At 40.1% G+C, this 12,313-nt stretch overlaps 1 protein-coding gene across 1 annotated transcript in view; it reads right to left on the bottom strand.

The window, feature by feature from the left end:
* Positions 1 to 2,007: 2,007 nt before the first annotated feature.
* Positions 2,008 to 12,313, bottom strand: part of ARNTL2 (aryl hydrocarbon receptor nuclear translocator like 2) — a 59,563-nt gene continuing 49,257 nt past the window's right edge. Inside the window, exons 14-16 of the mRNA XM_024214160.2 lie at positions 8,208 to 8,295; positions 6,357 to 6,465; positions 2,008 to 5,068 (exon numbers count right to left, since the gene is read on the bottom strand). Coding sequence (XP_024069928.1) covers positions 4,932 to 5,068; positions 6,357 to 6,465; positions 8,208 to 8,295 — 334 coding nt within the window. The 3' untranslated portion in view covers positions 2,008 to 4,931. The remainder of the gene's footprint in view (positions 5,069 to 6,356; positions 6,466 to 8,207; positions 8,296 to 12,313) is intronic.

Genomic DNA, 12,313 nt, shown 5'->3' with positions numbered 1-12,313 from the left:
TAGTACTATACAATGACATGAAACATGGAGTAGAGTGTATGCTTATAAAATCTCTGGATGACACCAAGCTGGGAGGGGTTGCAAGCACTTTGGCAGACAGAATTAGAATTTAAAATGATCTTGACAAATTAGAGAATTGGTGTCTTTATTGAATTTCATCTTGTTAACTTCACAAGTGCAAGGTCTTTCAATTAGGAAGGAAAAATCAAATGCAAAACTACAAAATGGAGAATAACTGGCTAGCTGGTAATACTGCTGAAAAAGATCTGGGGGTTATAGTGGATTACAAACTCAATATTAGTCAACAGTGTGATATAGTTGTGAAAAAAGCTAATAGTCTAGGGCATATTAACAGGAGTTTTGTATAGAAGACGTGGGAGGTAGTTATCTCATTCTGCTTGGCACTGGTCAGACCTCAGCTGCGTCCAAGTGTGGGTGCTTAAGGAAAGAGGGAGAGAGTCTAGTGGAGAGCAACAAAAATGATAAAATGTTTAGAAACCCTGACTTATGAGGGAAGGTTAAATAACTGGGCATGTTTAGTCTTGAGAAAAGATGATGGGGGAGGGCCTAACAGTCTTCAAACGTGTTAAGGGCTGTTATAAAGAGGACCGATCAATTGTTCTCCATGTCTACTGAAAGTAGAACAAGAAGTAATGGGCTTAATCTGCAGCAAGGGAATTTTAGGTTAGCTATTAGGAAAAACTTTCTAACTATAAGGGTAGTTAAGTTCTGGAATAGGCTTCCAAGGGAAGTTATGGAATCGCCATCACTGGAGGTTTTTAAAAACAGGTTGGACAAACACCTTCTCAAGGATGGTCTAGGTTTAATTGATCCAGCCTCATCACAGGGGGCTGGATTTGATGACCTCTAGAGGACCTTTACAGTCCTACATTTCTAGGATTCTATTCCAAAATGTTTTTTCAGTCCTATACTGAAACAGTTGAGTAAACCCACATTTATAGTGTAGCGCTTTGTCTCATTAAAGCAGCTGACCACGTGGAGGTTTATGAGTCTGCTTCTGCTGTTAACCTAATGGCCTTAGTCATTGACTGCACAGGCTTTTAAACCTAGAGGTGGTGGGTTCATTCTCCCACAGATGACCTGACTGGGGACCATCATTAGACATTATCTAGCCACTAGACAGCCACTGCCCCCCTCCCCCAAAATCCCAGTTAATTTGGATAACACGCCCTATCTGGGGAAGACTCTTCACATTTGCAGAAATCCACAAGTGTTCAAATCCCCATACATATTTGCAGGGATTGGACCTAAATGTATCTAATGCTTGAGCTCAAGAAACAGGTCAGAGGTATGAGCAGACTCCCAAACCACTATCCATGGTCTACAGTTACATGAGGATGGAGAGCCAAATTATATTAGCAAAAGTGACAGTGGCATCTTCTGAAGTCCTGTAGTGTGGTAGTAAGCTGTACGTCCGATACTTTGTGTCATTCTAAACCCTCTGTGTATAGTGTGTATCTTCAGCAACATTGTGCCAACAAAAGGAGCATAGGAGTTAAGTCATCAGTAACAATGGTTACCTTGACCAGCAACATTGTATATTTTTAACATTCAAACTCTAACTTTTTTAAATCTTCAATTGCTATTTATACAAACATTACCACTTTTAAGAAACATTGTTACAAATAAATTGAATTCTCCCCCCCCCCCCATTTAATTTCATACATCACATTGCTCTAGTATGTTTAAAAAAGGGGATTCAAAGAAAACATCAGGCAGGAGCAAAGATTTGGGCGAGTGGTACTTTTCCAAACCATCAGAACTAACTTATTTTTCCTCACCAAAATCTGCCATGGAATGTGCAAGCAGCTCATTAAATGGATCCTCAAACTCCAAACACAGACTTTTAGAGACCCCCTTTTCATCCCAGTTAAAATAGAAATCCTGGCACAATCTTAACCATTACAGTGCTACCACACCCACAATAAAACACCAGGCTTTAAACAAACACACAATTACCTCAAATTTGTATAAAATATATTTTAATCTCGCCTCGCCGTTTATCATCATAAATATTTACAAAAGACATTGTACAATGTAGAATAGTGTGAAATCTGCAGGTTTGACAAATGGTTTTGCAAATAGAAAGGGTTCAAGAAAGCAGCTAACAGACACATATACTGTACAGGTTGCTGATTACAAAGGGCTTAGCAAACTAGCGGAATAAAACTAGTTCCAGAAAATCTTTTTTACCTTAGAGGCAAATCTATTGTAGGAGTAATCTGGGAGGAATCCCAAAACAGCGGTTTGATTATGCATGGTAATATTGTCTCTTGTAAGAATCAATACTCTCATTCTTGCATGGAAGTATCTGGACTCTTCTTTGAACCATCTGGTTTTAAACTGTTTATTTCTCTGGGTTACCTATAGAACTTGTTTTAATTAGAATTTATTTTTACTTTAAATGTTCAATTAGCAAATGCAGAATAAGGAAAACAGCCATTGTGTTTCATAGCTTTCCCTACAATTAAAGTAATAATTAGAATCCATCTTTCAGAAACAATTATAAAAATAGAATCCGATCACAATTCTGAGAAAGAGTCCTGATTTTCTGTATTGCTCCATATCAAGGGCCAAATTCAGCTCTAGCAGTAAAATTATATCAGATATTATTGTACCCAGGGTTAGAAATGTATACATTTCAGACATCTCAGTAATTTTCTCTAATGTCTATAAGGTATACAACTGTTCCAGTTAAGTATAGGAGTTAATACATCACAGAAGATTATAGTATCCCACCTTTCAGAGTCAAATTATTGTCAAATAGAGGAAGTTTGACATCTAGTGGCTATTTAGGGTAATTACTTATTATTTCTTTTTCTTGAAATATCCTAGGAAATTTTCTATACACCATTCTACACTCTTATCTAGATGTATCTGACGTCTGCTGAGTGTCAACCATGACCTTTAATGTTAGGCACATGTCTACATCAACTGCAATCTCTTCCATTAAACTAACGGTATTCATAATTTTACATTTAGAAGACATACTACTTACAAACTGAACCTATGTTTTCAAATTGTAAAAAATATTCTAAAACAAAAGATCTACACAACTCAAAACATTTTCAATGCTTTTCTTTCATTTCACGAATTGGGGGGGGGGGGGCATATATGGCATAATCCTTTGACTGATTCACTCATTTATCTGCACATACAATGTATGAGCTAAGACATCCATATCTGGATACTAACACCATATTGTTTTAATGCAACATATTAACGGTGCTGCACTCAAGGGTGATCTGTCATAACTGGATCACATGTTTTGCAAGAAGATTATAAAATTAGAAATAAGAATGCAAAATACAGCAATTATATATTAAAGGATTGTAGTAGCACAAAAGTATTTGCAGCTAGTATTAAGTAATAGAAAACTTTTGATTTCTCCAAAATACAAGTACTATAAAAGGTATTCTATAATTAAGTGCCCTTTTCACAAAATTTCACAAAATACCCCTATATTGCCACTTGCAAACCACCTATAGCCAATACATACACACACATTTCTCCCACTACTCTGTGCAGTTACATAACTCAAATGTAGTTCCAGCAGTCTCAATTAATAGAGAGAGATAAAGGCCAGGATTCTTTCAAAAGTGGCTAGTGATTTTGGATGCCTCAATGTTTAGGTCCCCAACCTGAGACACCTAATATTGTTGGGCAAAGCTTGGAAAACTGTATTTACATAAGACATTAAGCAGGAAAAGGCCATTAAGGTCCAACATACTTTACCACTTCTGACTAGTCTCAATCCCACTTTATTACTTTTTAAAATCTCCAGCTCCTCAATTCTCACTTTTCTCCAGACGTAAGATTATATTGACTAATTTTATATCTGCTCTCTTTAAATAGCTATGCTCTATAACAGTGGTTTTCAACCTGTGGTCCATGGACCCCAGGAGGTCCGTAGACTATGTCTAAGATTTCCAAAGGGATCCATCCCTCCGTTCAAAATTTTTTAGGGAACTGCAAATGAAAAGAGGTTGAAATCCACTGCTCTAACACATTTCCAAGGCAATAATATCCCCCAAACTATAGTGACCAAATTGTTTTATTACAGTTACAGTATTACTACTATGGTTTTGTGTTCTGTCCCTCTACTAATATAATTAAATAATACTTTGTATTAAACTATTTTGTCTCTCTTCTTCCCCACCAGTCACATTTGTGCTGTGGGACAATGTTTAACATTGTTTGTCCAGAACTCTCAAATCCTTTTCCTGGTCAGCATACTGGATAATTTAACACAAATCCTATAACTTGGTTTCTTGCTCCCAGACTATTGTTTTTTCTTTTGTTTTTACTTGACTACAAAAATTGTACACAATACTTCTAAAAAGGGCAAAGAATTGTAAACGGCAGTGTCCCCTTTTGTACTATAGTACTTTATCTTACAATTTTGCAGTGTGGAAACCATATTTTCAAAGCAAGCTTAGAGGTACAAAAACATTTCTCAAACTGCGCAAGTAGAGAAAGTCCTACAGAAGTGACATGGAGAAATACTTTTCCACCCAATTCTTAAAAGAAAATTTACAAATAAAAGCTTTTTTTGTTTGTTTTTTAAAGTATTAAAACATTTAGATGAACACGGTTATTCCTATACATTGTACGGTATCTTTGGGTTAAAGCTTTTTAGCAAAAATATAACCATGTGTTGTAAGCACTCTAGTCAGATATGGATCAATACAATTTTGAGGTTCTCTGTCATGAAAAAATATCACATTTTTTCTATATGTGCAGAACAAGCCATTTCTTTGTGAACAAGGCATAAAAGTCTTAGCAAATATACAGATAGTAAATATGAATTAAAATAAAGCCTTAAAAATGACCAATACAGTACTTGAGGATGTGCGGTTGTTGTGCATTACAGAATTTTACATTCTTCTCATTTGTATATAAAAGAACCACTAGGGAGTCCATGATATATCACGGAGTTCTGTTGGATCCCCAAGGCCTCCTTCAGCTTCCAAGTAATTCATGAGAGACGCCATGGCAGTATCATCATTTTCACAAATTGCATCAAAATCCAACTGGCAACTGTCACCTAGGAAATAATTAAACAACACTATTTATGCAGCAAAAAACTTACAGAACAAGGTCACTTTCTAAACAAACTTACTTTTAAAACAGCAGCTGTCCTTCAAGACAAAGGGCACTTTACATTCTTACATGTGTTCAAAGATGGGTAAATTGAAGCAAGTTTTGGATTCAGGAGAGACGCTTTGTCAAAAGAATAGGTAACTTGATTCTGGGACTAAATTTATGCCACTCCAGAGGCACATCTTAAACTTCATGCTAATAAAATGACAAATTTCAATCCATGCCAGTTAACTGGCAAACTTCATGCCACACCATTTAAGCAGAAAACTTTATTCCAGTTCATGCCACTTAAGTAGGAAGCTCACCTGTCACAGCACACGAAAGAAGAGCTTATCAATCTTTTTCCTCTTGGTTAAAAAAATGGCCTTATTTTTAAATAATCAAAATTTTAAAAGACATTGTTGCTTTTAGATTGTGAAAGATGAAAACAATGTTTTCCACATTTTTATTTTAAAACATTCCAGAATTTTGTATTTACCAAAATCTCAGTTTTTGATAGAAAACAAGATTTCAATATAAAAAGAAAAATGGGTCAGTTTCCAACCATATGAAATGGAAACAACTTCAAAATTCCAACCCGTATTGCAAAATGTTTATGTTTCAATCAGCTCTACATACACATACTTTTTACATAGAGGGTCTGCACATCATGGCAGATTATATTCAGTTCCCTTAATCCTGCACAGCTCCTGGTTTTGGAAGGAAGAACTGCAAAGCAGTCTATTTGTGAGTCTTGGAGCACGTCTTCACTACCCGCCGGATAGCAATAGGTCTATTGGGGATCGACTTATCACGTCTAGTGAAGACGCGATAAAATTGATCCCTGATCGCTCTGCCGTCGACTCCGGAAATCCACCGCGGCAAGAGGCGGCAGCGGAGTCGACGGCGGCGCGGCAGCGGTCGACTTGCCGCCGTCCTCACAGCCAGGTAAGTCGACCTAAAATACACAACTTCAGCCACGCTATTCATGTAGCTGAAGTTGCGCATCTTAGGTCCACCCCCTGCTGTAGTGTAGACCTAGCCTTGGAGAGCAAGAGAATGGACAGTGAACTTCTGCTCCAGGCTCTCACTGCTATCATGGGGTATAATTAAAATAGGAACCATGATAATCTCTCAAAACTGGCAGAATCTTTGAACACACCTACTATACTACCTTGTTGTGATAAAGCTGCAACCATTAACAGAGTTTTCTTTAAAGAATTAGCCATGAATTGCAGTAAAAGAGCTCTTACTGAGAAGAGGTTCATTGCTTGGGAATGAAACAGTGCCCTGATTTTGCCCCAAGGTCTCCAAGTCCTCCATTTCTGAAGGACATAACTGAATCAACTCTTTATTTGGCACCTGAAAGCACAAAAAAATGAAAATAATAAAGTTAGGTTATAAATTGATTAAAACCACCATACAAATTAATGAATTTCTCTCTGAGTCTAAAAAACGATCAAGGCTCACATTTTTCCACTTCACGTGCCATAATCTCTACAAGCTTACTGTAACAATAAAAATGTATTTTCATGAAAAATACATCCTAGCTTTAAAAAAAGACCCACCACATTTTAGTTTCCATACGTAAACTAAATGATTTGGAATGTGAAAATTTGTTTTAAAAACAAAGCTGGTATTTCTGTTATATTTTAAATCTTGTGTTCAGCATGCTAAGATTTAAAATGGTTTTAAATGGTTTTTAGTGCTTACAAGGAGTCTAGGAGTGCCAGGTTGACAGCAGTGGAAACTGAAGTCTTTTCACTTCCAAGATAAGAGAGCAAGATCTATCACGTTGGTTTGGCAGTAAACCACTTTTCCTTTAGGGGACTGTCCCTAGGGGCAAGAGGCAGTGATAGCTCTGCCACTGTGGCTGTGGAAGCAGTTTCCCATATAGAAAAATGAAGAGAGTCCCAGTAAAATAAGTTTGTCTTCATCCCTAGTCCATGCACCATTCATATCTGTAATTTAAACAGAGTAGCTCTCTGAGCTCTCTGTTATCTTGGATTCTATGGTGCACATTACAGTAGTGGAAGGGAAAACAACAAGACTTCACTGAAGTAACCAGGAACAACACTAAGTGACACATTCAAAGAGAACCTTTAAATCAACACAATATATAGTTGAAGTGCTGGAGAGTGCTTCTATGACCATAGGCTGCACTAATTAGAGGGTAGTTCAATATCTATGAGCCAATCAGTTCTTAGGACAGATCTACAGAAATCCATGGGTGGAATGGACATCAGGTATAAAAGAGGGAGAAAGGAAAAAAAAAATCAGTGTAGCACAATGCTGTTGAAAGAAACTCAGAATCAGAGAAGAAAAGCTATGTTTAAGTGGAAAGACAGCAACTGGATTCACAACAATGTTGTTGGAGGGAAAGAAATAAGGGATTGGGAGTATGGTGTACATTGATAACAGTAAGGGCAGTATTGTACAATCTTGCAAGAAGATTCTTTATGCATACCCGCCCCAGGCTGTGACATCAGTCAACATCACTCTTGGATTAGATAGAATGGTAGAGAGTCATAGAATATGCGGCTTCTCTACACCTCTTTTAAAAAAAGATTTAAAATTCAGAGGATACACCTCAATGGATTACAACTGTTTAACAGTAGAGGGGGGTGAAAGGTATAGATGAATGGTCATAGTAACCAGACATTTATCTTCATATTGCTGAACTGAATTCAGCCTAGGTGAATATTTTTTTAACTATCTAATGGCTCCGGGGTGGTGGTTTCAATTCATTTCCAAGTTTAGAAAAAAGTCCACATCACAAAAAAAATACCCTCCCCATATCTAGCATTTTTTTGTAGCCTCAGCAAAGATTCCCCAAGACCTGAACAATCTTCTCAGCCCTGAGGGATGGTTCCTCAAGGCTTGAACTGAGGCTCACTGGTGGTGTAGCGAAGAGAAGTTTGTACTCTTGCTGCCTGTGTCATACCGCTTCTGTGAACAGAAGACTTCAATACACAGGATTGTCAAACTTTGCACTGGCACGAATTCACACACAAAAATCAGTTTTAAGGTAGATCAAATGTAGGCTCTGAATTATTTGATAGTGACCTTTCACTGAAAATTCTTGGAGTCAATGATATACTTACATTGCTGCATTTTGGAGTGAAAGTTGGAGAAGATTTCCTCATAAGATCAGATGGACTTAACTCAGCAATAGATGGAGAACAATGTAACCTAAAAAAATATACATATGCATATTGTACAATACATTTACTGTTGAGTATGAACTTCAATCCCTTCCATTTTAAAATGAGAAACTTATTTAGTCAGAGCATAGCAGTACCCACCAAAAAACTACAGGTGCTAAGCTTTGAGACTTCAGACAACACTGCTTTGTCAAAAGCGAAGTTTAAATTCTGTCACACAGCTCACACACTTCCTGCTCCAAATTTTGGTAAAGATAGATATCACGACACGGGATGATAATTAGTAGAACACATTTTTGCTTTTTCTCAATTATCAAAATTAAACAGACTTCAGGAAAAACTGTCATGAACACTTCAGTACAAAATTACTCACTCTGGAGCACATAGCTTCCAAATATCAGAATACAGCTGTTTGGAAATAATGGTATAGAACGGGGGGGGGGGAGGATGTACCCTCCACGTATCTGCTTGATATTTGCTTTTACTTCAAGTGTTATTTCATGAAATTCTATCCTTTCCTTAAATTCTGGCTGGAAAATGAAAGCTACCTCTTTGAGATGGACTCTGCACATTCACTCATGAGAGCCATGGTGATGCAGCACCGATGGTAGAACAATCTTGTACTCTTATGCCTTCTCCTGCACCTCCCCTCACTGTTCCTGAACAGTCTGAGTGAGAAGCTATAAAAGGGGGGCCATGAAGCTCCAGCTGCCTCAGTTCTTACCACCATCTCCCCAGATTCAAAATTGCAATTAGGACTCTGAGGAAAAGGGGAAGGCAGGCAGGGAGTGTGAATATGCAGAGTCCATTTAGATGAGTACCAGTTATAGGGGAGTAACCTTCATTTCTTTGAGTGAGCTCTGTACATTTGTCATGGGATAGTTTGACAAGCAGTACTACAGTCTCTAGAGGGTGAAGTGCTAAGTCCTAATTGAATTATCATTGTAATACTGCTGTACCAAACTGAGCATCAACTAGGACGCTAGATCTAGGGAGTAGTGCTTTGTGAAAGCATGAATAGAGCTTCAGGTTGCAGTTCTGCTTACTTCTAAAAACTGGGATATGCCTGAGGCATGCCATGAAAGCCACCTTTGCTATTTGGGGTGTTATCTAAACTATAATGGGAGAGAAACAGATTTGCTTGTAGCTTTCCTCTATACAAAACTAACCCATTTAGATAAATGCTGAGATGTACTTGGCTGTCCTTTATTATCACTACCCCTATATGAAATTATAGCTTTGGTGGCTTTCTAAATTCCTGAGAACCATTTAAGTAGAAGGCTATTGCCCTCTTGGCATCCAAAATATGCAGTTTTACTACATCTGGATGTGACCAAGGTCTGGATGGACTGATGGAGGTATGTAGGAGAGTGGACTCATTGTTGGAGTATCTGCTCACAGCTGGGGTGGGGTGGGGTGGAGCAGCTCTTTCTTCTCTAACGCCCCCTACTGATGGTTGCTCTGGTCCCGCTGCAGTCTGCTGCTTCTTGCGACTCAGCCATCCAACCAGGTCATGTTTTATTTCTACCCATTTCAGACTAATAAAAAGTCCAACAAATAGTCCCAATCCTTACATCTGGTCTTTGACCCTCAACTCTGGATCCCACCATTGCTACATCCCTGCACTCAGGATTTTCAGTTGTCTTTACCCCCTTCTTACGGGCCTCACATCACCCTTCCCAGTGACTGTTCAGGGAATCCAGGCCCTCCTACTACACTGGGTTCCAATCCAAGGACCCTGTAATCAGCAGCTGAGGTCTGCTCAGTCAGACGTTTTCTGCTACCTCCCTGGACTTCCCTTTTTCCAAGTCCCTTTCTGGGCTCTTGTAATGAGCAATGCCTCCCAGGACTTCTTCCTGGGTGTTCGGTTCCTTCCCTTGGCAGTGTTGCAGATCCACCACAACCCTCATGTCAGGTCTCCCGCAAACAGGCTCCCTGCAGTATTCTACTCCCAAGGTCCTTCCATCTAGGAGTTCTACCCCTGCCAAAATCCTCCAGGGTCACCCTCCTGCTCTTGGGTTTGGCCTCTCCCTGGTTGAGCCAGTTCTTCCCCTTTACTTCGGGGCCCTGCATGAGCCTTCTACTCAACGGGGTATCCCAGCTCTAGTCAGTTCCATCACAACTTTCTCTGCGTCAACTCCTGCTCTTTACTACCAAGAGGGGGACTGCAGGGTTCCTTTCCCTTTCTCCCTACAGCCCCCTTCTGCTGGGGACCTACTACTTGTATAGCACCACCCAGCTCTTTCCCAGCTGGGCTTCATCTTGAATTAGGCTTTGCTCACCACCCAGGTACAAGCAGGTTAGTTAATTGGCCTCTCAAGCCCACATTAATTCTTTCAAACTCAGGATGGGGTATTCATCACACTACCCCTCAAGACTGTACCCTACCTGCTACAGGGTCTTTTTGCCTTGGGGAGGAGCCTTCTTTAAGTGTGCCTATTATCCACCTGTGCATCCCCCCTTCTCATCTTCCAGGAGCACTATCTGAAACTCCAACCTAAACTTCTCTTTAGCTCCCACCTCTCTCTCTTCAGGGCTCCCACAAGGACTTCTCTACTATTGCTAGTTTTTCTCTTAGATTTACTGCCTCCAATACCACATCCTCAGTCCCAACCCCCTTAGGTGCTTCTGCCACCAAGGCCTCTGGCTTTTTCACCCAGCCCTCATGTCGCTGATTGGGGGTGGGGGGTTGATAGCAGTCCACAGATCCCATATTTTTTTTTAGGGACAGTGATCTGCATCTCCACAAACATATTATTCAGACTCTGTATTTACCCCAACTTTCACCCAATTTGTTGCAGTGGTAGCACTCCTCTGTGTTCCCTCGAGCCTCCAACTAATAGGGTTTAATTAGCTGTCAGGGCCACAGCCACATCTGTTTTACCTGCAACCATTATACTGGCACTGCAGGACACCCACTCCTTCTCTTCCCCATTGCTCAGGCCCCAGTCTCTCTCTAGTTGCAGCTCACTTTCCCTTGAGGGCAGTGCCTGTTTAAATGCCCCACTACCGTACCAAAAATCTCCTTGCCCATGCTTTGGCAATAGGTCAAGCCTTTTCAGTTATTTCCATGCTTTTCCCCCCAGAGCAAGCCTTCATGTCACAATTTTCATAGTGGAAGGCCTTTCTAATGGGTCTTTCCCTGGCCACCAGCATAGCACACCACCCTGGCTGGTCCTCAGCACTCCTGGCTCCCAAATAATTTTTCTTTACCCTATGCCTGTGGCAACTGAGTGCTTCCTTTCTCAGGCTCTCCAGCAGGTTTGTTGCTCCTTCTCCAATAAGGACAGTCACTCTGTAGATCCAAACTGCACCTCCCACTGCCACTGTTGGTTCTCCAGGAACTGCAACAGTGGGAGAGTAGCCCTTTCAAGAAGGCCTCAGAATATACTAACTCCATCCCTCTTTTTTTCTTTCCCTTTTCCTCTTTTCCTTTGCACCAATGACCCTCCTCACTCTCTCCTTATTTGAGGGGTGACTGTTCTGCCTGCATTCTTCGCCTATGTAGAAGAGCAAACTTACAACTAGAGCATCCTCTCACAGCTGGGCGTGGTGTAGGAGCTCTTTCTTCTTTAACTTCCCCTGCCAATGGTCACTCTAGGTCCACAGTGGTCCCCCTCTTCTAGCAACAACATGTGTCCTACGTACATAGTAGAATGAGGAGGAACGGTATTGTTATTTAAAGGCCGGAATACCAATTCTTCTTCTTGATGGTTAGTAGATCTCAAGAGATCTAGCTGTAGATCTAGTGTCATTCAGATTTTTTAAGACTGCATCTGGTCTTGTACTGAACAGACCATCTCCTTAAAAGGCAAGGTCTTCCATATGTGTTCTTATTTCTGGTGAAGGTCAGATGATCTCAGCCACGAATGTTGCTTTAATGTGACTGCTGACATCACTGCCCTGGCTGCTGAGTCTCAGGAGTCAAACATGGCTCAGGACTTTCACCAGCTTTTACTAATCTGACAAAAATAGCCTTCTCCCACAGAGAGTACGGGTAGCTGGACAGAACTTGATGATTAGAAACCCCAACATCCACTGATGCT

The sequence above is a fragment of the Terrapene carolina genome, unplaced genomic scaffold, assembly GCF_002925995.2.
Source record: "Terrapene carolina triunguis isolate 2854851 unplaced genomic scaffold, T_m_triunguis-2.0 Scaffold112, whole genome shotgun sequence".
Taxonomy (NCBI): Eukaryota; Metazoa; Chordata; order Testudines; family Emydidae; genus Terrapene; species Terrapene triunguis.
Note: the sequence above shows the minus strand (reverse complement) of the source record. Positions and strands in the feature narration are given on the sequence as shown.